We start from the raw sequence: 26967 nt of genomic DNA on the forward strand, positions 1-26967 counted from the left end.
TCCTTCGAATGGCCAGCTGACTCTCACCACCACCTCCTCCAGCAACTCCCAGAAATACCGGTGAGCCAATGTCCTAGCAGGGGCCGAAGACCGGGTGTCTGCACAGAGCTATTAAGAGAGTCTTCTGAACTCGCTGGGGAAGGGGCCTGTTTTCTTCTAGGCCTGACATATATACCTGGCATACTTGGGGGCTCTCAGGGAATATAAATGATGGAGATGATAGAAAGAAAGGATTCCCAGGTGCTGGGGGAAGAATTAAAATCAGCTCTGTGCTTTAAAATGTATCAAGTCTCTTTACTGTATGCACATGATAACAGCTCTACCTCAGACCTCCCAGAAACATCTCACACAGAACCACGCGCGGTCTGGGAAGGAGACAGAAAGAGAATGAGAATAAAGAGAACACATTTTACTTCCAGGTCAGAAACCCCCAGCCCACAATGTGTCACCTCCCTGCCGGCACATGCACTGAGCAGGTCCTTTCCAATTCTTACCAAAGCCTCACTGGCTGACAGTCGCTCCCGACTCTGCTGACCCTACAACGGTCTCACATTGGAGCTGGACAGCAGCTGCGTGGGATTGGCCCAATTCCTTCCCTGCATTTAGAGACAATTTTGTGTGTGACTTTTAAGGAAAGCTCTTTTTATCCAGTTCAGTTTTAAATAACTCAAGAGATGGGGCCCCAGCCCCCTCGCTGGGGAAACGACCCCACAGCCTAACGGATCTCACTGGTGGAAGTTTTCCCTCAGTACTTGGCCGAGATTTTCTTTTTCTTAGTTTTATCCTGTTATTGCTGGGAGTGGGAATTAGTCTCACCCTGCCTGCGTCATTCCACTAGATGAGCTCTTTCCAGTCTCTGATAAGCCAATGCCAATGTTCATGCACGAGTCGAACTTTGACCCCCACAGCGTTCAAACAGGTTCTTACCCAAGTTCCCCGTGGGATGTGTCTGGTTGGGGCACTGACATGTGGAGTAGGAGGTGCTGCTGCATGTCGGGCCTCTCTCACAGCCAGCTCCACAAGAGTTAGCAGCACTGCACGGCGGAAGCCTGAACTGCACAGCTTCCGGGAGGGCACCGCTGGTAGCCTGCAGGTAATCAGTGCATGCCAGCCCACGGGCACAGTCGCTGGGACACTGAGCCCAAGGCGGGCTGCTTGAGCTCTCCATTTGTCCCATGCTGCTATGGCGCTGCCGGAGGACTGCAGGGCCTTGGGTGGATGTTTCCCTCCCTGGAGCCTGGTGCCAAGGTTAGGGGCAGGGCCACTTGGCACTTCCCAGGACCTGACGGTTGAGGTTAGGGGCAGGGCGCAATGGCACAGAGGGGCCAGTCCTTGTGGGTGTGCTGGTGCTGGGCCAGGCCGGAGCTCTGGCTGAAGGCCTCGCTGCATTGGGTGCACTGGTAGGGCTGCTCATGCCGGTGGGTGTGCGGGTGCTGCAGGAGCGTGGCACTGTCCCCAAAACCCTCAGTGCACCGTGCACTGGAATAGGGGCACTGCCCCACGTGGGTGCGGCGGTGCTTGCTCAGGGTGGAGCTGTCACCGAAGCGCTTGCCGCACTGGGCGCAGGCAAAGGGGCGCTCCCCGGTGTGGGTGCGCTGGTGCTGCAGCAGGTTGGAGCTGAGGCTGAAGCGCTTGCCGCACTGGGCGCAGGCGTAGGGGCGCTCGCCCAAGTGGGTGCGCTGGTGCTGGATGAGGTTGGAGCTGAGGCTGAAGTGGCGGCCGCACTGGGTGCACTGGTAGGGGCGCTCCCCGGTGTGGGTGCGCTGGTGCTGCAGCAGGTTGGAGCTCTGCGTGAAGCGCTTGCCGCACTGGGCGCAGGCAAAGGGGCGCTCGCCCGCATGCGTGCGCTGGTGCTGCAGGAGGTTGGAGCTGAGGCTGAAGGCCTTGCCACACTCCGTGCATAGGTAGGGCCGCTCGCCCGTGTGCGTGCGCTGGTGCTTGAAGAGCGTGGAGCTGAGGCTGAAGCTCTTGCCACATTCGGTGCACACGTAGGGACGCTCGCCGGTGTGCGTGCGCTGGTGCTTGATGAGCGTGGAGCTTTCACTGAAGCCCCGGCCGCAGGCTGTGCACACGTAGGGGCGCTCGCCGGTGTGGGTGCGCTGGTGCTTGATGAGGGTGGAGCTGTCGCTAAAACCCTTGCCGCAGTCCGGGCACTTATAGGGGCGCTCGCCGGTGTGGGTGCGCTGGTGCCGGATGAGGTCAGAGCTCTGGCTGAAGCCCTTCCCACACTCGCTGCACTTGTAGGGGCGCTCGCCCAGGTGGGCGCACTGGTGCTGCGCCAGCTCCGAGCTCTGGCCGAAGCAGTGCCCACAGCTGGCACACTTGTGGGCTTTCTCCCTGCTGTGCACCCGCTGGTGCTGGATGAGGTAGGAGCTGAGGATGAAGCCCTTGCCACACTCCGTGCACTTGTAGGGGCGCTCGCCCGTGTGCACGCGATGGTGCTTGAGCAGGGTGGAGCTGTCACTGAAGCCCCTGCCGCACTCAGGGCACTTGTAGGGGCGCTCGCCGGTGTGGGTGCGCAGGTGCCGGATGAGGTCAGAGCTCTGGCTGAAGCCCTTCCCACATTCGCTACATTTATAGGGCTTATCCCCTGTGGAGGCTCTCGGCTGGGCAGCAGCATCGTGGTGATCCCCTGTAGCTCCTTCACCAGGGGTGGGTTGGCTTGCAGGGCCTTGCCATTCCCAGCCCGCCTTGCAGTCACTCTTGGGACTCTGGAGAGGGGCCCCGCTGGATCCCCCTAGCAGTGTCCCATGCAGATCAGTTTCCTCAGGATCAGGCATCTCCACCACATTGTCACCCAAACCCCCATCTACTGCTGGAACAAAGAGAATCTGGCCATGACTCAGCCCATGTGCCAAGGCAACCGGGGGGAGGGAGGGGGCTGCAGACACAGACATGGGGGTTCAGCCCATTTGAGGCCTTGTCTACAGAGTGGCACCTGTTTAACTTAAGATGTGATCCAAAATCTATTTGGTCAAGCCTGTGCCAAAGGCTGTGTGAATGCGCTTATTTCAGCGTAGCTTAATTTAATTGGGCATAAGTTTTAAGCCACTCAAAGCAAAATCAGAGCGTCCACACACAGGAGTTTGAACCAGTTTCATTAAATGGGTTTTCACTCCTAAAGTTAAAACACAGCAACTTCCTAGTGTAGAAGACTGAAAATCAGCAGGTGATTTGTACACCCTCCCAAGACAGAGCACAGGCCAACATCCTGTCTTAACACCCAGAGCAAGGATGAGAATTCTCCCAGAGCCCCCTCAGGACTTGGGGAGAGCTCGGATTAGCTCTGGGTTGAAAAGATATTCAACACCAAGCCCCTTTCACCTTCCTTCTGGAACAGGCTCATTCCAGGCTGAGAGCGTCTGCTCCAACATCTGCTCGGTCCCTGAGATCCCTGCATCCTGTGCATGACCCTCTGCTCCATGAAGTGCCCGCACCACACAAGGCAAGCTGCCTTCTTGTGTCCAATTACACGCCCGCTTCCCATCCAGCCAAGACACATGCCCCAAATATTACAGCACGCCTAGGGATGTTCTCTATTTGCCCTCCCCTTGCCTCTCCTGGCAGCTTCCGCCCCTGAGCACTAGCCCGTCTCTCGAGTTCTGCTCCATCAGGCTTCCAGCTGGAATCTGAGGTGATGGTGTTACCCTATAAAGCCCTAAGCAGCCTGAGTGCCACTGAGGAGAGCCACACAGGCACTGCAGGAGGAGCCCCTCAATATGGATGAGGAGGAAGGGCTGACGGCACCTCTGGGATGGCCTCCAGCAGTGCTGGACCTTGCTGTCTCTGGGACCCACCAGAACCTGGATTTGTTAGCCTGCAATGCCCGTTTACATTCTAGGCTTTTGGGGAGAGAGAGAGGTTTATTTATTGTCCCCAGTCAGCCCTGGAATATCGTGCAGCGTGTGTTCTAATGAACGAGACAGGGCACCTGGAAAGGGTTTATAAATGTCTCAATGATATTAACAAAACATGAAGGTTGCAGAGTGAAACCCGCAGAAGTTAGGAAATGCCAGAATCAAGGTTGCTCTGCAGCCTTACCCTGCGCCCTGGGGCATATGAATTAGGAGACAGTCTTTCATTACATGACCACATGCTATTTTTTTCCACAGGACCCTGCCTCATTCAGCGTATGGGACAGAAGGTGCTCAGAGAACAGGTACTTCCGTATTTCTTCTCGCCCTCCCCACTCAGTGTGTGGCCCTATGCAGTGCTACTAGACCCCGTCCAAACCCTGACCGAATACAGATTATTCATTTCTTCGCAGGCTTCTCTAGGTCGGTCTCCTGGCAGCAGCTTAGGCCCAATCCTCAAGGGTAGTTAGGCTCCAACCGTCCATTGATTTCAAGGGCTGCTTTAATTGATGAATGGTGGCACAGCACTAGCTCTGAGGGGAGGAGGAATTACCTCCATTTTACACCTGGGAACGGAGACCAAAGGTGTCAATGTCAACTCACTGTGCCTGCCCGATTTGGGATGTCGAGGGCCTGACTTTTCAGAGCACTCGGCAAGTTACCGCACTGTGTGTTCATGGCAGAGCTCCCATCACATCAGCAGCAGCAGCACTTCCACAGCCCAGCCCCAGGTGTCTCAACTGGGCACCCAGAACATGAGGCACACACAGTAGCCACCTATGAAAATGCTGGTTTATCTGATTGCCCATCACCCAGGAACTGAGAGGCAGGGACAGGACTGTCCATCCTGTGCTCTGACAGGCAGGGGTCCTGTGAAAACCGAGAATGGGACGAGACTCAGGGCTCCTGGGGGTGCTATAGTGCTCACAGGTCCTGCTGCCTCAGTCCCCTCAAACGGTCTCTGTCCCTCCCCAGCTCCTGCCCTGTCCGCCTCTGCTCCTATACCCACCCCTTCTTCTGTGGTTCCTGCCCTTCCCCTGGCTACGCTCCCCCAACCCTTCGACCACTTTGTTCTTATCCACTCCCCTATTTCCCCGGCTTCTCTTCCTCCCTTCCATACCTCCCCTTCTTCCTCCCTTCACCCCTCCTTAATGTCCCCCCCACTCCCAGCTTCTCTTCCTCCCTTCATCCCCCCCATCATCCCTCCCCTCATCTCCCCCGACCCCACATTCCAGCCAGGCTGCTCCTTCCTCCCCGCTGCCTGGGCCCAGCAGGGGGAGCATTGAGAGCACAGGAGAGACAGGTCCCTGCTCTCAGCCCTGGCTGCCCCGATGAGTGACCATCCTGAGCAGGCCCTGTGCAAGCTCAGGCGCTCTGTGGGAGGTGGATGCGCCCTCCGGTCACACACAGGCGCCGTGGGGGCTGCAGCATGTCAGCGCAAATGGAATCTTTGGAGAAGTTCAACTAACAAGTCTCTCCTGAGAGCGTGACCTGAAATTGTTCAGTTTTGTAACTTGGCCAAATGTGGGTATTTTTCCATGGTAAGAGCAAAAGGTACACCCCGACCTCAGGGTGACCCCCTGCCAAATTTCAAGTCCCTGCCGCAAAGCAAGAAGGTGCTACAGTGTCTCATGAAATGCTTGTAAGGTTTTTGGGGTTTTTTTAACATGGACAAAACCATTATTTTCCCCTAATCTCGTTCTCGAAAATGGCAGACCATTTTAGCTGAAAATTAAAAACAAATAAACAAAAAAACCAGGCTGAGGCAGACACACAGAATGGGAAATTTCAACCCAAGCAGTTTGCTAAACTTAAAGTCAGAAGCCACTGAAAACAGGGTCTTATAATGGGAAGTGTCAGGTAACCTTAACTATAGGTCGCTGCCTACACTCGCTAAATGTGAGACACCTGCAGTGCTCACACTCAGCTGCAATGCCAAGGCCAGTCAGCTAGCACTGCTGGATCCCAGCCCCGGCGGGCGGGCGGGCCCAAGACCAAGGAGAGCCCCTCCCTTCCCAGACAGCAAGCAGCACAGAGGTTTCCCCAACATCTGGGGAAGAGGCTGTGGGGGGCAACAGGGGGACCATCATTAATGAATGCAAGGGGAAGGCCAAGGGAAAGTGAATCAGGCTGAGGGCCAGATGGGGGATTGGAGAATCTCCTTCTCTCCTCATGGCAGCACTGCAGAGTATAGAGGTTTTTGCCAGAAGATGGACAACCCAGGAGATGCAGCGTGAAAACCCCTTCCCCTGAAAATCCTGCTCAGGGGGAGGGGGCCAGCTGGCTGTTCCCTTCCTCGCCCCCCACTTTCTTCACAAAACTGACTCCTGCCAGAAGCCGTCCAGCCTTTTGCTTCCAACATGGTGCTGCTCACTTGGTGGAGAACACACTCCTGGTTTTCTGCGCTGTCGGAGGACCCGTCCTCCCAACCCTGCAGAGGGCAGAGCTGCCTTCCAACCCAAATCATGACATCTCTGATAGGAATAACAGGAAGACTGACGTCTCTTTCCGTTCCCGGCACTAAGGGGCTAATGAACTACAGCGCCCCCTGTCTTTGACTCAGGCTCACTACAGGACTGTCAGCAGCACTGTGCAGCGCTCCCATCCACCTCTACCAGACACTGCAAAGTAGCACGTCCCCCTTCGCCATCCAACTCGCGCTTTCATACAACCTGGGCAGTGTTCAGGCACCACAGCGTTACCCATAGGATGGTGTGAAGGTTTCTCAGCACCAGGGTCGAGTGAAAGCTGCGTGGTAAAGCAGGAGTTGGACGAAGCTGGGGGAAGTGCTACTCTGAGGTATCTACTGGAGGTGGAAGGGGAAGAGCCTTGTCTAGCGTTTGGGAGGGGATGTCCAGAGAGCACCGTATGTGACGGAACGATGGCCAGGAATGCAGCAGATTCTGCTCTTGACCTCTTGTTTCTGCGCTTTTGAAGTTTCGCATGCGTGAGCACTGGGTTGCCGCAACCAGACCTGCCACTAAATGGGGCTTTCATTTGTGATGCTCTAATTTCAGGCTGATCACAATGAAGCAGAAAAGCCCCATGGGAGGAAGGTGGCTAAGTGGGCTTCAGCCCTTGCACAGGAGACTGTGAGATGGGGCAGGAAAGTGACAGCTCAGCTCTTCTTGGCTTTCCAGCTCTTGGGTTCATGCACCGATGGTTCCTGAGTTGGTTTAGCTTGTAGCCCTCACCTGTGAACCTTGGGAGCTCGGTTTCTTCCAAGTCCTGGAGATCCAGGACCTGCAACTCTTCCTCTTGCTCCATCCAGGAGATCACAAATCCTGCTCAGGGGAAAGGAAACAGGCAGCAGGTTACAAACTCCAAATGCTGGGCTGGAGGAGACATGCAGCCTGAATGGAAGGGAAACGCCGGGGGACGTCAGAGAAAAGCAGCCATCTGTTGGGAGATGTGCCGTGTCCCACAGGGACCCCGAACGCAGCACACCACCACTATTAGTCAGTTTCCCATTTCTAACCTGCACAGAGCCCAGGCCCTCCCCAGGACGGGGGACCTGGAGTCCCAGGGGAGGGAGAAAGGAATTAAGGGGAGCATGAGAACACCGATACACATACACACCTGGCCTTGCCCCAGGAAGCTCTAAGGGGAGCACCAGGGATTGCTGTTCAGGTGTCACATCTACAGCCCCCACACCCTTTCCCGGTGCTTTACCATCCTTGCGCGAGCCCAAAGCTTAATGCCACGAAGCGTAAGGAGCCAGGGAAGACGTATGAGCTGGAATCGATCCATGCATGTCACTGAGAGCAGGTCTGAGTAAAATCAATCCCCTACCCTGAGAGAGCAGAGGCTGGTCATTCTCCTGCATGATGGAGAGGGCCTCTGCCCTTTGGCCAAACAGCCCACTCAGCCTCCAAGAGTCACAGGCATCTCGGCGAAACCAGCAGCACCTGAAACAACAGATAGCCCCATGCAATATCTTCCCCCAGTGCTGCCCCTGGCCCCAGGGCCCAGCCTGCCCAGGTGCCTAGGCCAGGGATGGGGAAGGAGGAGCAGAGCCAGCAGCTTGAAAACACACTTGAAATTGGAGGGCTGAGGCCAGGCCACAAACGCAGCCAAAAGGCCAGGAAGACAGTGCCAGAGCCCTCCAGGGCCCAGGCTCACTGCAGCCGGCTTCGTCCCCTGCTGCAGGCAGTTGAGCCCTGCATTTAACACCTACAAACTCACTGCTACGCTACCCAGATGCCGTCTCCTGGGGCGACCCTGGAGAGATGGCCTGGACGCCAGGCACCCGGCCATGGGGCCTAGGGGCTAGTACCGGGAGGCTCTTGGAGGGAGCAGTGTCTAGGACCCCGCAGGCACTGGGGAACGCATCGCTGCCCGGCCTTGGCTGGGTGAGGCCTAGCGCAGCAGGGCCAGCTCGGGCCACGTTCTCAGGTCAATTCGAGCCTTCTGATTGGTTATTCTGTCCAAAGGGGCGGGCAGTTGATCAGAGCTGCTGCAGGTGGAGCCTCTCTCTCTCCCTCCCCCCCCTCAGCAAACCAAAGCCACTGGGGTGTCCTCCCCCCTCCCCCGCCTGAGTGAGTGGGGGGCTGAACCCCTGGAACCACTCCCCAGCCTGGAAGGGGTAGAGGGGACCCCTCTGCACCCCCCCAGGCCTGGGAGAGGGGTTGAAGAGCCCAAGGGGAGCAGAGATTGGGGCTGGATTAATTGCTGGGCAGGGATGGGCAGATGTGGGGCGAGAGCTCCTGCAGCAGGAGCCAAAATCCCCTCACCCAATCCAGCTGGGAGCGTGGCAGCACTCAGGGGTGGGCAGGGCAGTCCAACCCTACAACACAACACAGTCACCCAGAACATCGCAGGACGTTTTCTCTCTTCAGGTTGGAAGCACTGGTGGTGAGAGATCCTAGCACGAGCGTAGCAGTATGGGGGATGGAGGGCCAGGGCCAGGACAGTAAGGAACCTGGGGCAGAAACAGCTGCTGGGACCAAGGCCCAGAGAAGAGGCTGCCTGGGAGAGGGCCTGCTGGTCTGGGGCCTGGCTGCAGCAGGCTATGGGGAGTGGGCAGCCCCCTGAAGGGACAGTAGCACCTTTATTGCCAATGAGTGTGGAGTTGGGGGGGGCTGTCAGTGGGAGAGGTGTGGTGCAGGACATGGGGAGACAGTGCCCCATCTCTTACAGGGACAGAAGCCTGTAAAGTCTGGCCTGCCCTTGGTGAAGCAAAACCTCAGAAAAGGGAAGCCATTCTCAGGACTACGGGTGAGAGGAAGGGAGACCAGGCTCAAAGGACAAGAGGAATGAGCTGCAGGTTTCCTGGAAGGCAGATTTAAAAGCAGGCCAGCTCAGGATCTCAGCAGTTTGAGTTGGCAGTCACATCCCCACCATTATTAATGCCTACACCCTGCCCCAAAAACATAGCTCCAGCAGCCAGCCAGCTCTGTCTCAGAACAACGCCATCTGCCTTGGGCTGCCTTTACTTTCCCCAAGATGACTCAGAGCCTATCATTTGGAACTAAAAGTTAATGGTAGCTTAGATGCAAGTGATCATGAGCCGAGCATATTTTAAATGTGTAAAAGTTCAAAACAGCAATATATATACTTAGTGCTTTAAAGGGACGATTTTCACAAACCTTAAAACAATTGAGACAAATCATCTGGGAGGAAGAATTTAATCAGAAAAATGTGAATGACAACTGGGAATTGGTTAAGACACTTTACTGGATGCACAAAAAGCCAAAAAATGGAAGAAGGGGGAAATGGATAGTACTGTATTGAATATAAATCAGAAGCTAGGAACTGTAGGAAACTGCTAAGGGAAGCAAAGGGGCACAAGGAGAAATCTACGGCCAACAGAGTTAAGGACAATAAGAAGGAAATTTTTAAGTATATTAGGAACAAAAAGAACCCTAACAATGGTATTGGTCCATTAGTAGATGTAAATAGAAGAAGTAGCAATAATAATGCAGAAAAGTCAGAAGGGTTTAATAAATATTTCAGTTCTGTATTTGTGGGAAAAAAAACAGATGATATCGTCTCATGATGATGATGATGATACTTTTTTTACTCCAATAATATCTTAGGAGGATTTTAAACAGCAGCTACTAATGGGTACAGCATGCCCTTCTTAGCTTCAGGCAGTAAGCGTGCAGGGCTTTGGACCCGAGTAGTCTGGTTGTCTATTGCTTTAAAGAGAATTGTTTTTCAAGAAATTCTACTTAGAAAGTTGTAGTTCTGAGAGTGGCTGGACACATTGGGCTGGCTTGGAGAGGGCCGAGGCACATTACTGAGCAGCGGACAGGGGATTGCATAGGAGGTATTTACATTAAAAACATACATATTGCATGTAAAGGCAATAGTAACTGCCCTACTTAATAGGGAATGTTCTGCACCAGATGGAGCTGCGAAGTTTACCTTTTGAAGTGACACTTTCACTGCTGGCCCACAACTTTAACAGAATAGATGGTCTGGCTGATACCCCTAGACTGGGTAACAATGGATCCTGTTGGCCTTAGAATCCATGAATCTCTCTTCTTATGCCTACAGTTTATTTGCCTATCCAGGGAAAAGGGCTTTGGGCATGTTTCTTGTGAGAGAAAGCCCCAGGGGTTTGTAACTGGTGTGTGTAGTTCTTGCAACCTGCTAATCTAGCTCTGAAGGGCAGACTGGTTCCCTTTCTCCTTTCTTCATGCATCTGAAGAAGTGAGGTTTTTTACCCACGAAAGCTTATGCCCAAATAAATCTGTTAGCCTTTAAGGTGCCACCAGACTCCTTGTTGCTTTTGTAGATACAGACTAACACGGCTACCCCCTGATACTTTCTCCCTAGAGCAGGCAAGGCCACCACCCTGAGCTGTTAAGATATATCTGGTCCATACATTTAGAGACCACATCATACAGCAGTGTAGCTGCCTCTGGGGTGAAACACAGCAACGACTGTTCACAGCAATATTGGGACAGAAAGGCAAAACTCTCAGATCCAACGGAAAGTGCGGGGGTGGGCAGCAGGAGGAGGATTGATTTAGAGAGGCAAAATATAACAAGTTGGAAGGAATATGGAAAAAGTGGCCATCAGCGTTACCCTTGTGAAGTGACACAAGGTCTGTCCAGTCAGTGGGCGTTTGACTTCAATGGGAGGTGCGGGTTGCCTTAGACAGACGGTACCGACCACCCGTCCACTTGGAGCACTTTAACCAGCAGCCTTAGGATGGGCCATGGGACAGGTGGGGAAACTGAGGCACAGAACAGCAGCGTGACTGGCCTGATGTCACCCAGCAGGTCAGTGGCAGAGCTCCCCAGCTCTGCTGACTCCCCGGGCCGGGCCCCATCCATTGGGCCCCGCTGGCCCCTCCGCATGTGCCCGCAGCGCGCCGGCCAGCCCCGAACCCGAACCCGAGCCCAGCCCGCGGCCCAGCCCAGGCACTGGGGGGGTCGTGCCGGCCGCCCCCGGCACGCGGCGATGGATCGCGGGCCCCTCGCTGGGCCCCGGCTCCACACCCCCTGCCCCCGCCGCGGCACTCACCTGGGCCCGCTCCGCAGCCAGGCCGGGCGCCCGCCTCGCCCCGCCCCGCCGCCCGGCCCTGCCCGGGCCCGGGGACGCACCGGGGAAGCGGCTTTCCCGCGCAGGGGCCTGTGGGAAACGTAGTTCAGGCGGCCCGGGAGCCGCGAGCCCGGCCCCGCCGCTGCGGAGCGCCCGCCTGGCCCTTCCCCGGCCGCAGCGACTCCTGCCCCCGGGCCGCCAGCCTCCGACCACGTCCCCGGGGGGCAGGCGGCAGGCCTGGGGCGCTGGCTGCCCACCCCACCGGCGCCTGGAAGGGAGCTGCGCCCTGCAGGAGCGCGGGGCGGTCTCCGGACATGCCCGCCTGCGGCAGCGCTCACCGCCGCCAGCCCTGGCCTCAGTTTCCCTCCGAGTATCAGGAGTAACCTACTTCCACCCCCAGTCATTAAACAGTATCCCCCCGCTCCTGGTGTCTGCTCTATGAAACACCATCCAGATCCCCAAAGAACCCAAATGATACTCCCACCCCTTAGGTTTGGGGCAGCAAGGCTAGGGTGACCAGATGTCCCAATTTTATAGGGACAGTCCCGATTTTGGGGTCCTTTTTCTTATACAGGATCCTCTTACCCCTCACCCCCGTCCCGATTTTTCACATTTGCTGTCTGGTCACCCTACGCAAGGCCTGCAAACTCTCCCTTTAAGTTCAGGGGTTCACAGCCCCCCTCGTTGGGGCTGGGCCCTGGCAGAGTTCTTCATTAAGCAGTCTCTAACTAAACCTGGTTTTTGTCACCTACCTCCAGTCACCTGATCACTCCTTGACTCTTCCCGGGAGGGTCTAATTGCCTCCTTGACTCTTCCCCGGGAGGGTCTAATTGCCCCAAACATCTGTCTGGGCCAGCAGGGAGAGCTTTGCCTTACCCACCCTGCAAGGCTCAAGGTCCCGGCCCTTCCAAGAAGAACAGCCTGGGCCTTCCTTCATCTTCTCCCGCCCAGACTCATCCCTGGACCATCTTCCTCACACCCAGCACCAAATCGGATGCTTATTCCTTTGGCTTCCATTTGCCTTCTCAGGTTACCTGGAACGGGTACCTGACCTCCCAGACTAGGTCCTCATCATTCGGCGACAGATGGAAAGCTGCTTAGCATGATGCCCATTCCAAGGGAGAGAGATTTTCCTCCTCCTCACCAAGGAAGGAGGCAGCAAGCAGCAGAAAGATGAGGAACCACATCCTGAATGCAACCCTGCTGCTCCAGGAGATGGTTTCTCTGAGACTCCCAGCACACCAGGAGAGTGGGGGGGCCTAGTGATCAGTAATGAACCCTCCAGAGCAGCCAGGACCAGACCGAATCCCTTGCATAGCAGGTGCTCTCCACAAAGCCACCAATGCCCTTGTTCAAATCCCTCCTTACAACTCCTCCCTGCTGGGACGGCACCCAATGGCGGGCGCTGGGCATCCTGGCGCTCTGGCACTATTATGATGGCTTTGCTTGTCTTCTCCCCATTTATCTGTTGTATCCCTCTCTTGCTGTCTCACCATGTGCTTAGCGTTCAAACCCTTTGGGGGCAGATACCGGGTCTCAAGGAGGCACTGAAATAGAAATAATGGAGTGGTGGAGGGCTTGTCTTGTGCTGTCTCTCTCTCTTTGGCCCTATGGCCACATTGGAGGGCTTCACCTTTCAGTATTTCCTGTCATTCTGCTTGTCTGGAGCTGCCTCCCACCTCATCGGGATGTGACAAGGATTCTGGGCCCCCAAACTCTGTGGATCCCTGAGTGTGTGGGGTACTGCAAGCTCAGAGGCAAGTCCAGGAGGTGCTCTGCACTTCTATAGGCACCTATAAGCTCTGGCACCGCATGAGGCCCCAGCAGACCCTCTCTCCTACAGGTGCCTTCACCTGGCAGAAAAGGACAGGTGCAAATACCCTTGGTACCACGTCTTGGTTACTGACAAGGTAATACAGTCAGTTCCTAAGCCAGCCCCTACGGGGCAGTGCACCAGGCCAGTGCTGAGGCACACCTGGAGAAATACATAGTCAATAGAGTTCCTGTATTCTAATTCCCTAAAATATACAGCATGTCACTATTGGAACCTGTTCTACTTGATACATCATGTTTGAAATAGCCTGGAGCAGTGGTTCTCAACCTGTTTGAGCTCGGGGCCCATTTAAAAATGTTTATGGCCTGTTGCAACCCAGAAAATTGTCTGGGTGTGGAGGGTGAGGGACCTGGAGTCTCCGGTATGCTCAGCCTGGCAGCATAGGGCAGAGGAGAGGAGTAGCAGGGACCAGGAAGGTGCCTGTGCTGGATCCCTAGGTTCTCTGTCACTGACCAGTTTAAGATCTAGCTTGGCTGTTTCTCTAACAGATCTGCCCTAGGGATGATTGTGGGGCAGGTCTCTGGCCTGCGTTATACAGGGGGTCAAACTAGATGATCACAGTGGTCTTTCTGGCCTTGGAATCTGTGAATCCCACCTGCTAGCACCATGGCCTCTGCACTGCCCCCAGCACCACAGAGATAGCACTGCCTCCTGGCACCATGGCCTCCACACTGCCCCACAGCACCACCATCTCTGCACTGCACCCAAGCACGTCAGAAACAGCACTGCCCTGGGGTGCCATAGAGACAGCACTGTCGCCGGCGCTATGGCCTCCACACTGCCCCTCCCCCCCAGCACCATAGAGACAGCACTGCCCCTGGCACCATAAAGACAGCACTGCCCCCCAGCGCCATAGCCTTTGCACTGCCCCCTTGCATCACAGAGACAGCACTGCCCCTCAGCACCACAGAGACAGCACTGCCTCCTGGCATCATGGCCTTCGCACTGCCCCCTGGCACCACACTGCCTACAAGTCTTGGGGATGGCCTTGTGTGCAATGCAGGCTGTGGCAGTGCCCACGAAGGGTCGGTACACACTAAGCTCTCTGGTCTCTGGCTAAGCTCTGCATTCGGCTCTGTCATTATCTCCCTGGCAAGGCGGGAATCCATGTGGCTTGCCATGTACACTGCCCAGTGGCTCAATGCAGTGCCAACATCCAGCTGGACTGAGACCGTCCCTCACTCAGGAGAGGTGTGAGCAGCAGTGGGCAAAGCTCGCACCTCTGCCATCTTGGCTCCTGTGAAGTATTTAAACACACAAGTGCTGAGTTGCCCTCTGACCCCCTCAGGACATGTGGCTTGTGCTGCTTCCTCCCCATGTCTGGGACCCCAGAGGGTGCCTCCCCTGCTTGGCCCACACAGGGAAGTGGAGAGCAGCAGATGATGATCTGAAGTTCCTAGGGCAGAGGTGCCGTAGATTTGGTGAGCGGCACAGCGGGCAAGGGGCATGCTAAATACAAACTGGTGATGAGTGCTGGCAGGTGACGTAAGGAAGGGAAGGAGCCGGGAGCACTTGGCTCAGAGGGTATGTCTACACTGCAATCAGACACCTGCGGCTGGCCCATGCCCACTGATTCCCTCTCTGCAGGGCTGTTCAATTGTGGTGTAGACACTGCCCAAGCCTTGGGACAGTGATAGTGACTGTGAAATGCTCAGGGAGATTAGAGAGGCTATTAAAATAAAAAACTCAATATTAATGGGGGATTTCAACTATCCCCATATTGACTGTGTACATGTCACCTCAGGACAGGATGCAGAGATAAAGTTTCTTGACACCTTAAATGACTGCTTCTTGGAGCAGCGAGTCCTGGAACCCACAAGGGGAGAGGCAATTCTTGATATAGTCCTAAAGTGGAGCAGAGGATCTGGTCAAAGAGGTAACTATAGCTGGCCTGCTTGGTATAGTGACCATAATATAATTAAATGTAACATCCCTGTGGCGGGGAAAACACCACAGCAGCCCAACACTGTAGCATTTAATTTCAGAAGGGGGAACTACACAAAAATAAGGAAGTTAATTAAACAGAAATTAAAAGGTACAGCACCAAAAATGAAATCCCTGCAGGCTGCATGGAAACTTTTTAAAGACACCATAACAGAGGCTCAACTTAAATGTATCCCCCAAATTAAAAAACATAGTAAGAGAACCAAAAAAGTGCAAACGTGGCTAAACAACAAAATAAAAGAAGCAGTGAGAGGCAAAAAGGCATCTTTTAAAAAGTGGAAGTTAAATCCTACCGAGGAAAATAGAAAGGAGCATAACCTTTGGCAAATGAAGTGTAAAAATATAATTAGGAAGGCCAAAAAAGCATTTGAAGAACAGCTAGCCAAAGACTCAAAAAGTAATAGCAATTTTTTTTTTAAAGTACAAGTGCTAAGCATCCAGTGGGGACACTGGATGATCGAGATGCTAAAGGAGCACTCAAGGAAGATAAGGCTATTGTGGGAAAACTAAATGAATTCTTTGCATCAGTCTTCACTGCAGAGGATGTGAGGGAGATTCCCAAACCTGAGCCATTCTTTTTATGTGACCAATCTGAGGAACTGTTCCAGATTGAGGTGTCATTAGAGGAGGTTTTGGAACAAATTGATAAACTAAACAGTAATAAGTCACCAGGCCCAGATGGTATTCACCCAAGAGTTCTGAAGGAACTCAAATGTGAAATTGCAGAACTACTAACTGCGGTCTGTAACCTAGTATTTAAATCAGCTTCTGTACCAAATGACTGGAGGAAGCTTATATGACGCCAATTTTTAAAAAGGGCTCCAGAGGTGATCCCAGCAATTACAGGCCGGTAAGCCTGACTTCAGTACTGGGCAAACTGGTTGAAACTATACACAAGAATAAAATTGTCAGACAGATAGATGAACATAATTTGTTGGGGAAGAGTCAACATGGTTTTTGTAAAGGGAAATCATGTCTCACCAATCTACTAGAATTCTTTGAAGGGGTCAACAAGCATGTGGACAAGGTTGATCCAGTGGATATAGTGTACTTAGATTTTCATAAAGCCTTTGACAAGGTCCCTCACCAAAGGCTCTTAAGCAAAGTAAGCTGTCATGGGATAAGAGGGAAGGTTCTCTCATGGATTGGTAACTGGTTAAAAGATAGGAAACAAAAGGTAGGAATAAATGGTCAGTCTTCAGAACGGAGAGAGATAAATGATGCTGTCCTCCAGGGGTCTGTACTGGGCCCAGTCCTATTCAACATATTCATAAATGATCTGGAAAAAGGGGTAAACAGTGAGGTGGCAAAATTCGTAGATGTTACAAAACTACTCAAGTTAGTTAAGTCCCAGGCAGACTGTGAAGAGCTACAAAAAGATCTCACAAAGCCGGGTGACTGGGCAACAAAATGCCAGATGAAATTTGATGTTGATAAATGCAAATTAATGCACATTGGAAAACATAATCCCAACTATTCATATAAAATGATGGGGTCTAAATTATCTGTTACCATTCAAGAAAGAGATTGTGAAGTCATTGTGGATAGTTCTCTGAAAACATCCACTCAATGTGCAGCGGCAGTCAAAAAAGTGGGCAGAATGTTGGGAATCATTAAGAAAGGGATAGATAATAAGACAGAAAATATCATATTGCCTCTATATAAATCCATGGTATGCCCACATCTTGAATACTGCGTGCAGATGTGGTCGCCCCATCTCAAAAAAGATATATTGGAATTGGAAAAGGTTCAGAAAAAGGCAACAAAAATGTTTAGGGATATGGAACAGCTGCCATATGAGGAGAGATTAATAAGACTGGGATTTTTCATCGTGGAAAAGAGACGACTAAGGGGGATATGATAGAGGTCTATAAAATCATGACTGGTGTGGAGAAAGTAAATAAGGAAATGTTATTTACTCCTTCTCATAACTAAGGCTACATTTTAGTCCTGGGTATTTTTAGTAAAAGTCATGGACAGATCACTGGGCAGTAAAAAAAATTCACGGCCCTTGACCTGTCCATGACTTTTACAATATACCCGTAACTAAAAGTTGGGCCGGGGGTCCCAAGTGCTCTGCAGGGGTGGTCCAGGGCGCCACGGGTGCTGGGGGTGGTGGCCTGGGACCCTCACTGGTGCTGAGTGGGGGCAGGTAGTGGTGTGTGGCCCAGGACCTCCGCCTGGCACTGGTGGGGGGCAGCGTGCAGCTGGGACCCCTGCTGGTGCTGGGGGGGAGGGTTGGCAAGGTTGGCAGGCTCCCTACCCAGTTCCGACTGGCATGTTCCTGCAGCTTCTAGGGGGAGGGGCGGCCAGGGGTGCTCTGTGTGCTGCTCCTGCCACCAGTGCCAGCTCCGCAGCTCCCATTGACTGGGAACCACAGCCAGTGGGAGCTGTGGGGATGGCACCTGCAGGTGCAGGCAGCGTGCGGAGCCCCCTGGCCCCTCCACCTAGGAGCTGCAGGGACATGCCGGTCGGAGCCGGGGACTCCTCCCCTGAGGTAAGCGCTGCCCCACACTCCAACCCCCTGCCCTAGCCCTGAGCCCCCTCCCACACACCCAAACTGCTGCTGCCCAGTTCAGGCAGCCCCTGAGCCAGCACCAGGTGCTGCAGAAGTCACGGGGAGTCACGGAATCCGTGACCTCCATGACAGACACAGCCGTATTTATAACACAAGAACTAGGGGTCACCAGGTGAAATTAATGTGCAGTAGATTTAAAATAAACAAAAGGAAGTATTTTTTCACACAACACACAGTCAACCTGTGCAACTCCTTGCCAGAGGATGTTGTGAAGGCCAAGACTGTAATAGGGTTCAAAAAAGAACTAGATAAGTTCATGGAGGATAGGTCCATCAATGGCTATTAGCCAGGATGGGTAGGGATGGTGTCCCTAGCCTCTGTTTGCCAGAAGCTGGGAATGGGCGACAGGGGATGGATCACTTGATGATTACCAGTTCTGTTCATTCCCTCTGGGGCACCTGGCATTGACCACTGTTGAAAGACAGGATACTGGGCTAGATGGACCTTTGGTCTCACCCAGTATGGCCGTTCTTATGGTCTTATGTTCTAAAGCAGCGTAGATACAAAAAGCCAGTGACATCATTACCCCCTTTCTGCTTCCCACTGATGGAGCCAGCAGCTTCAAACCCTTCTAACGCAAGGGATGCAGTGGACTTTGGAGGCTGGCTGCAGTAGTGAGACCAGAGCTTCGAAAAGGATTCCTGTGCATTCCCAACCCAGGTTGTGAGCACAGAAAGGTGAGTGTCACCAGCCCAGAGGCCTTCAATGGAGACCAGTGCGTGGTCCAGGTGACCATCTGGAAGGTCCGTTCAGCCCAAGTGACTCTATGACCAGAGACCAGGGAAACTAGTATTATTAGCATGAATTATTTCTACTGCAGTAGTTCCAGGGGCCCTGTCAGGAATCAATGCCTCTGTGTACTGGGCTCTAGCCATACACAATAAAGATGATCCCTGCCCCAGAGGCTTCACTAAGTCACTAGTGTAACTGAAACCAAATTAAAATCTGATTTACACTGATGCAAACCTCTGGGAGGAGACCCTTCTATCAGTGTAAGAGCAATTATAGCGGCTTAACTTGGCCCCCGATATCGATCGACACAAGCCAGACCGCTAGAAAGCAGGGTTTAGTCGATAGCATAATGCCCTCGCACAAATGTACATCCAGTTAAATCATTGAACGTCACACCTTTAGCTCCTGTAGCTTTTAATGTAGACCAAGCCTAGGTAAGGGCTGGTTACCACACTAGCCAATGCCTTCCCCCAAATGGATTTTAATTCACACCCTTAGTCATTCTGTCTATGGATGGACGCTTATTTCGGACGAAGTGTCCTATTTGGATGTAGCTTTAGGCTTGCTCTACACGCAGACTTGGTGCTGGGAGAACTATTTCTGTCAGGGGGGTTTATTCTACCCAAATAGTTAAATCAGTCCCCTACTGTGGATGCAGTGAGATTGGTATCAAGGTGCCATATAGCAGAGAGCTTATTCCGCTTTCCGCACAGGACTAACCAGACACCACTATACCAATATAACTGCATCCACACTGCAGTGGTTGTAACAGTTTAACTCTGCGGGTAGAGTTAAAGTGCTACAACTTTTGTTTGTATACGAGGGCTAAACCAATTTAAATTAAATCAAACTAGGAAACTAGGACACGATCTGTGACAGGAGACTCCACCGTAGAGCAGTACAGAGAGCACTGGCTAGTTATGAAGTGCTTAAAGCTGCTTTGCACCAGAGCAGCAGGAGTGCACATCACAGATCCCCTTCCCCATCTCCACAGTCCCTGTAGGGGCACCCACCCACCTCTTTCCCCCTTCCCTACTCCCCAGGTCCCCATCCCTCCTGCAGTCCCTGTAGAGTAGATGTGGTGCAACAGGTAGATTCTGAAAACAGGACTAAGGCTGAAGGCATATTCTTCTGCAGAGAATGCCATGAAATACTACCTTCTTCAAAATGGCCACCAGCTCCCTCAGGAAGCAAAAGGAGGAGGGGAAGGCTGGCAGTAGCCATCTTTAGTAAGGGCAACCTGTGGCATCAGTTCCATTGAGAATATTGGCAATGGTGGCCATGTTGAAAGAGGGCAATTCTTGGCATGTGTCCCTACAGGAGAATTCTTCATCCTCTGTTGCAGGAGAAACGGTGGGTTCTGGAGAAGAACAGGAAAATGGCTATTACTTCTAAAAACACCCCTTCAACAACTATCCATTGCACCAGATCTTGGCCACTTCTCCACCACGCTTGGTGTGAACAGGCCATGCCTGGGCTGAGATCAATAGGGACAAGCAAGGGGCTGACGCACAGCCTAAAGGACCCCTTTCTTGACTAATGTTAACAGCCATGGACTCTGGATTTATTTGTACCTCCTCAGAAAGTGCATTCAGTGGGGAGGGGCAGACGGAGAGCGGGGTGCCATAGACTGGGCTGGAGGGGTGGGGGTCTCGGGGCAGGCCTGGGGACTGCATGGGGTCAGGAGGTGGGAGAGAGAGGAGGCTGCTGGGATGGGAGGTTGGGAGTGAGGCCAGGAGGTGTCCAAAGCTGGGCTGGGGGGAGAAGTTTGGCTTGTGGGTGTTGGTGGCTGGGCAGGGAGTGTGGTTGGGGGGCTGTCAGAGGCTGGCTCAGGGGAGGTTAGGCTGAGGGGTGTCAGGAGAGTATTGGGGTGTAGGCTGGGGTGTCACTTGAGGGGCTATGGGGTGGGAGGTTGATGGGGTGAGAGGATTAGAGGCTGGGCAGGGCCAAGGGAAGGGGTGTCAGGGGGGTGGGGGTATCAGGAAAGTATTGAGGCCGGGGGAGGGGTGTGGGGGAGGCAGGGTTGAGGGGCTGTCGGGGTCGGGGGGCCGGGAGGCTGGTCGGGGGGTCGGAAGGGAGGCTGGGTCGGGAGGCTGGTCCTTGGCTGAGCCCTGCCCCGCCCGGGGTGCGGCTGCCGGGCAGGAGGAGGAAGCCGCAGCGGTTCCGGGCACAGATCGCGTTGCCCGGAGCCTGCAGCCGCCGCCGGCAGAAGCGTCCGGCGGAGGGGCCGGACCGGAGGGGCGGTGAGTGGCCCCGAAGGAAACCCACACCCGGGCCTGCTTGGGTCCCCCGCCGCCGCACCTGGCCACCTTCTCCCCCCCCGCCCCCCCCCCGTCCCCCCCCCCCCCCCTGACACCTGGCCCCCTACTCTCACCCCCCTCCCCCACATCCAGCACTTGGCCCCCTTCTCTCCTCCCCTCCCCCGGAACCTGGCTCTTGGCCCCCTACTCTCCCCCCGAACCTCCTTCTTTTCCCCCCGCATGTCCCTTTACCTGGCCCCCTTCTCTCCCCTTCCCCCCAACTGGCTCCCTTCCTCTCCCCCCGTTCTGCACCTGATATCTAGTTCCCCCCCACCTCTCACCCCCTCCCCCACATCTGGCACTTGGCCCCCTTCTCTCCTCCCCTCCCTCGGAACCTGATACCTGCCAGTGGAGCCCTTGGCTGTTCCTGGGGACCCCCCCCCCAGCACCCGCAGGCTGGGCCCAGGGCAATGATTTTAAAGTTCCTGGCATGTTCTCCATGCCCACTGTTTGCCTCTGGGACTGAGGCTGGGTTTAGCTGGAGTTTGGGGGGGAAGGGCTCAGTCTCTTGCCTGCCCTGTGGGCTCAGCTGGGCGGCCTGGCCACCTGGCCCCTAGGAGCTGGACACCACTGCGAATAGCTTCCGTCACTGCTGCCCAGACTGTCCAGTGACCTGCCCACCCTCTTCCTGGGTTAATGGAGTTTCTCTCCCCTAGGCGCTGGGAAGATCTGCAGCCGCCCAGAGAACTGAGCTGGGGCCGAGCCCGTTGGCCTGGGTCGGCGTGCCCTGTGGATGGGCGTGGTACAGATTTGCTGCTAGCACAGACTTAGCTCCCTCTGCCGTAGTTTGCCAGGTGGCTGGAGGCACCGCAGCAAGAGAGGACCTGTAAGAGCTCGTCTTGCCTTGGGGGAACATGCAGCGCGGTGGCATCACTGTTGAGAACCCCTACGCCAGCGTGAATATTCCGCGAGGTCAGCTCGAGAACAGCTTCATTAAGCGCTACCTGGGGGAGGAGCAGCCCTCGCCCACTGTCATTGTTAATCCTGGGGCCGTGCCCACCTACCCAGCCCCAGAGCAGCTGAATGGGGCCAGTAAATCGGTGCCACTGGATAGTTGGGATGATTCAAAAGTCCTGACGCGGGAGTCCTGGGCCCAGCCGTATAACCCTTATGCCAGCCTGAAGCTGCTGAACGGCGCTTCCTCCACCCCGCTCTACAGCATCGAGCTAGACAAGCACCAGAAGAGTCCTGAGGTGGGCAAGGACAGTGGCTGCTGCTGCTGTAAGTACTGCCCCTGCTGCCGGAAATGCTGCTGTGTCGTCTCCTAACCCCACGAGCCCTGACCCCTGGCCACACCCAGGCTGTCGGCCTGAGCCAGCCTCCTTAAGGAGCTGGGATCCTGCCCGTAGAACTGCAGCCAGCGGGCTGGGATGGACAGCCCCTGAGCTATGGTGCCCATCCTAGCAGGAACTGTGGGGCGCCTCTGGGGGCGAGCGGAGCCAACAGCAGCCTTGCAGTCTCCTGAGACTCTCAGTGATCTTTGACTCTCTCGGGGCGTGGGGAGGGGGTGTGACTATATTTGCCCTGGTGGCAGGGCGGCTTTCTAGACCTTGTTTATCCTACGGAAAGTGAGCTCAGGTGCCATGGTGATGGGCACGTAGCAGTGATGTGCTGCCAGGATCGTGACCAGGCCTCGGGGGAGTTTCAAGACATGCTGATGAAGCCTGGAGTGCCTCGTGCAGTGCCCTGTGGTGGAAACCTGACCGCTTGCTCCCACTTACTGTCTGGCTGGGAAACAGCCCTGATGCAACAGGCCGTGCAGCTGTGCTGACCCCCACGCAGACAAAGACATGCCCCGGTTTCACCCATTGGAGAAGCAAGGGGGGGCCTGAGCAGTGTTTCATGGTGCTTGTGGATTCTCCCTGCCCCTCCCCGTGGCTGAGGCATGCTGGGAACAGTCTCGTCTAGCTGCAAAGGCTGCGTGCCTCTTGATTGTGCGGGGAAGTGGCCTTGCAAACCAAGGCCTTGTCTACACACAACAGTCATGGTTCATGTGGTACAATTCTCTAGTGTGGCTGCAGCTAGATCGAGGGAAAGGTGCTCAGACTGGTCTAGCATCTGGTAGGGGAAGGGAATGAGCTCTACTGGTACGAAGCACCTGGATCCTGCTCACGCTAGGACTTGGGCTGGTAGAACGGGGTAGGGAACGCTCACCCCTGACCCACACGGCTGAGAGGTACAAACTCAGTTTGCTAAGCAGGCTGGAATGAGGATCCTGCCAGTCCTTGCCTGCTCGCCCTCTGGACAAAAGAAGGAAACACACCCAGGACAAACAAACAAACCAAGCAGCTTGGAGAATGTGCTGGGCTCTGCTCTGGGGATGTGCCATGGCTGGACACACTGGCCTCTGGGTCTGAACTCCCAGTGGGAGGAGACTGTTCTGGCACCTCATCCCCCTCGGTGCTGGCAGGAGCTGCTTTCCAGGGCTTGGGTGGCCTGCTGTCCCTGCAGTGCAGGCAGGGGCTGTGCCCTTGTACCCCCAGCTTGGTCTGGAGAGGGGGCAGCAGGCCAGCCCTGCTCTACTGGCCAGTGCCCGGCTGTTGGTGTTAGTGCCAGTGCTGCTGTGGGACTAGTGCAGGCTGCCGAGGAGGGTTCAGAATGAAATGGGGAGGGGAGGGGAAGGGAAGGAGTGGGACAAGGGGTGTGGAGTCCTCTAATCAGATGGCCAGGAATAGGGTGTAATGAAGTCTTTGGGTCTGCTCCCTTGGGGGAGTTTCTAAAGCAGAAGCCCCAGCCCTGATGTGGGGGGCAGGGCCATGGGGAGTAGCGGTGCTGTCCTCTGCACGGGCAGAGGGGCGCCAGCTGGTTGGGTAATGAGCAAGGGGAATGAGGCAGCACCTCTCTGCCCTTCACGCCGGGTGCCCCTTCCCATGCACTGCAGCTGGCTGATTGCTGCTCAGTCCCTCTGCAGCTTGTCAGTGTCACCCCAGACTTGGCTTTCCTGCCAGGTGTCATGCGTGCTCTGTGCAAGGCCAAGTGGTTTGCATGTGAAACCTGAACCAAACCCACTGTTGTCCTTCATAAACAGCCCCATGCAGCGCTGGTGCCGGCTCCGACCTGCCTCACAGGTGAGTTTCTGCCCTAGACAAGGGGTGTTTCTCTTGCAGCAGCTGCACTGTGTAAGTGCTGGCACAGCCGGGGCCCAGGGGGCTTGGGGCACGGTGGTAAAACTCCCTGAGCCCTGTGCTAGCGCTTACCCCATTGCTAGACCTGCTGCATCACTCCTCGAGAGCAGCCGGGCCACTGTCTCTGGGGCAGGTGCCCTGACTGAGTAGTGCAGCAGGACGGGGCAGGGACCATGCCCAGGGTCCTGTGTGCAGAATCTCAGCTTGCCCGGCTAGGAAGATTCTAACCGTTGTGTAGGCTGGGTAGAATTCAGCTTTTATTTGTTTGTGATCTCTACGGAGAGTATCAATGTTTATTTTTAAGAATATTTTTAGTTTTATTGATTTCAATTTTCACAGTAGGGGAAGTTATTGGAGAGTCAGAAAATGGAGGGTCGGACAATTATTTAATGACCGTAGACGATGATATTCAAAAAGTTAAAGATTTAAAACCATTAAAACACAAACTCTCGAAGTATACAAAGGAAGTAGGCAATGTAAGAAAAATGCTGCTTTGATATAAGGCGATCTGTAAATTTGGGGTATTCTCAATGGAAACAGTTTTTGGTCATTTGGGTGTGTATGGTGAAATCGATGTTCATGGATATTTACCGATAAAAGTCGAATCCTTCCAACCCTACCTTGATGATTATAAAGAAAACCTTCCCCGTGAGGGCTCGCTATAAGACAGCCTGAAACAATCGTTCTGAGAGGTGTGAACAGCCCGGCCCACCCTCTTGATGTGTGTTGACTCAAACCTAATGATGTCAGCATTTGAACTATTTCACTGCTGATCACTGTAGCAGAAACTCCCGGCTCATTTTTGCTCACTCTAACCCTAGCTGCCTCCCAGATATCCCCAGGTACCAAAAGCTCCCACTGTCTCCTGCCCAGCTGCCAGAACTTCCCCCTGCCAACATCCAGCCCAGAACTCTGCAGCAGGGGACAGTGTCAGCTCCATGGACTGGAATGTCACTGGGACGCTGGGCGTACAGTCCAGGGGGTGGGGTTCCATGGGTGGGACCAAGGAGCCATGCTGCAGAGCTCCAGCTCGTTGCCTTCACCCAAGTGCATTGAGCCATGATTGCCCGCAAGGAGTGACCCAGGAGCCCGTCTGCCTCTTGTCCCTCAGCTGCGTTGCTCCCCCCTCCAGGTGATCTAGAGCAATAGGCCAGTTGTACTCCAACTAGTGCCTCCAAAGGCCAATTTGTCCCTTGCCAGGCGAGTGTGAACGCTCCGTGCATCGTCGCCGGTCCCTGGATCACAAGCTGCAGTGTAAAGAGCGTTGCATGGGGTGTCCAGCCCCCAGCTCTGATGGAAGCTGCAGCGCGTGCCTCCCATAGACCCCCAGGTGAGGCCTGTGGCTTGCCTGCCGGGGTGCCATGCAGCCGCGTAGCCAGGACTGGATGCTGCTGCTGCCAGCTCTGCATGGATTCAATGGGCATTGTGTGCACATAGCTACAGGACTGCCCTGGCTGGGACAGCGGCAGAGGTCCTGTCTATAACACGGCTGTGGGAGGGCCCAGTTCCCAGCAGGGCTCCCCCGGGCGTTTCCTGGTGCCCCTGTCACTGTTGCTGTGAATAAAGTAATTTGACCAGTGTCCAGCACTTGTTATTTCTCTGATGCTCCTCCGCGCCCCCATCCCCTCCCCAGCTTTGTCACATAGGCCACAGGTCTGTGTGGAGCTCAGCTGGGGAGGGGAAGCTCAGTGTCTCTGGATGGAGTAGGGGTTACCGGTTCCAATCTAGCCCCAGGATGGGGAGGACTAGCTGGCTCCCAGGGGCTAGAGAGGGTGACCAGATGTACCGATTTTATAGGGACAGTCCCAATATTTGGAGCTTTGTTTTATGTAGGTGCCTATTATCCCCCACCCCCTGTCCTGATTTTTCACACTTGCTGTCTGGTCACCCTAAGGCTAGAGCAGTGTCTCCAGCCCTTTTACACCCAAGATCACTTTTTGAATTTAAGGGCAACCCAGGACCTGCCCTGCCCCTTCCCCAAGGCCCTGCCCCACTCACTCCATCCCCCACCACCACTCAGTCTCCCCTACCCTCATTCACTTTCACCAGGCTGGGGTAGGGGTGCAGGAGGAGGTGCAGGCTCTGGGCTGGGGCCAAGGGGTTTGCAGTGTGGGAGGGGCTCCAGGCTGAGCCTGGGGCAGGGAGTTGGGGTGCAGGAGGGGGTGAGGGGTGCAAGCTTTGGGAGGGAGTTTGAGTGTAGGAGGGGGCTCCGGGCTGGGGCAGAGTGTTGGGGTGCAGGAGGGGGTGTAGGATGTGGGCTCTGGGAGGAAGTATGGGTGCAGGAGGGGGCTCCTGGCTGGGGTACAAGAGGGGGCATGGGGTGCTGGCTCTGGGAGGGGGTTTGGGGTGCAGGAGGGGGCATGGGGTGCTGGCTCTGGGAAGGATTTTGGGGTGCAGGAGGGGGTATGGGGTGCTGGCTCTGGGAGGGGGGTTGGGGTGCAGGAGGGGGAATGGGGTGCTGGCTCTGGGAGGGGGATCCCACTGGAGGCACTTACCTCTAGTGGCTCCCGGTCGGCGGCGCAGCGGGACTAAGGCAGGCTCCCTGCCTGCCCCGGCCCCATTCAGGCACATCAGCACCTCCTCACCATCACAAAGTGGGCCACCCCTCCATCCTGCCAGCCAGTAGTGCACCACGTGACCACGCTGCTCCCAGAAGGGGCCAACGTGTGCTGCCTCTCTCTGGAGGCATGGCCCCTGCAGCTCCCATTGACCACAGCTCCCTGTTCCCAGCCAATGGGAGCTGTGGGGGCGGTGCTTGCAGGCAGGAGCAGCACAGGAGAATCCCCCCCCCCCCCGGCTCCCATGGGGGCATGCTGCGCTGGCCACTTCTGGGAGCGGCGTGGGGCCACAGCAGGCAGGGAGCCCCGCTGCGCTGCCGCGGCCAGAGATCGCGATCGACTGGGAGAGTCCCCAGGATCGACCAGTTGATGGTGATTGATGGGCTGATGACCACTGGGCTAGAGAATGGGATGCGAGGCCTTCCCCTTCCAGGGCACTGGCTGAGCTCCATCCCTGGGGCAGGGGCATTGGCTGGCTGCTGAGGGTTAGGAATTGAGATATGGGGCCTTTCCCCTCTAGGGCACCGGTTCCAACCTGGCCATGTGAC

At 55.1% G+C, this 26967-nt stretch overlaps 1 protein-coding gene and 1 long non-coding RNA gene across 10 annotated transcripts; one reads left to right on the forward strand and one right to left on the reverse strand.

Annotated features, from left to right (window-relative positions):
• Positions 1-273: 273 nt before the first annotated feature.
• Positions 274-11767, reverse strand: LOC117889365 (zinc finger protein 436-like). 8 transcript variants are annotated; one of them, XM_034793409.1, is made up of 5 exons: positions 11331-11393; positions 9023-9125; positions 7647-7762; positions 7049-7138; positions 274-2815 (listed from the first exon to the last, which is right to left on the reverse strand). In XM_034793409.1, exons 3-5 carry the CDS (start codon positions 7678-7680, stop codon positions 1296-1298), a joined length of 1644 nt encoding a protein of 547 aa, XP_034649300.1. In that variant the 5' UTR covers positions 7681-7762; positions 9023-9125; positions 11331-11393; the 3' UTR covers positions 274-1295. The 8 variants fall into 8 exon arrangements, with proteins under 8 accessions (XP_034649300.1, XP_034649298.1, XP_034649297.1 ...); XM_034793407.1 differs by lacking the exon at positions 9023-9125 and having other exon boundaries at positions 274-2812; positions 11331-11767; XM_034793406.1 differs by lacking the exon at positions 9023-9125 and having other exon boundaries at positions 11331-11767.
• Positions 957-25443, forward strand: LOC117889366. 2 transcript variants are annotated; one of them, XR_004648458.1, is made up of 3 exons: positions 957-1093; positions 4113-4159; positions 21393-25443. It is a non-coding gene; the product is annotated as an uncharacterized LOC117889366 (long non-coding RNA). The 2 variants fall into 2 exon arrangements; XR_004648457.1 differs by lacking the exons at positions 957-1093; positions 4113-4159 and adding an exon at positions 20471-20679.
• Positions 25444-26967: the final 1524 nt, after the last annotated feature.

This window comes from Trachemys scripta, chromosome 17, assembly GCF_013100865.1.
Source record: "Trachemys scripta elegans isolate TJP31775 chromosome 17, CAS_Tse_1.0, whole genome shotgun sequence".
Taxonomy (NCBI): domain Eukaryota; kingdom Metazoa; phylum Chordata; order Testudines; family Emydidae; genus Trachemys; species Trachemys scripta.

Excerpts from the sequence above, each read along its gene's own strand:
- LOC117889365 (XM_034793406.1), bottom strand. The coding sequence starts at position 11,752 with ATGACTGGGGGTGGAAGTAGGTTACTCCTGATACTCGGAGGGAAACTG. Across the intron at positions 7,763-11,330 it reads TGGCTGCGGAGCGGGCCCAG|GTGCTGCTGGTTTCGCCGAG; the intron begins GTGAGTGCCGCG and ends CTGTTGTTTCAG. Across the intron at positions 2,816-7,048 it reads CGAGCTCCCAAGGTTCACAG|CAGTAGATGGGGGTTTGGGT; the intron begins GTGAGGGCTACA and ends TCTTTGTTCCAG.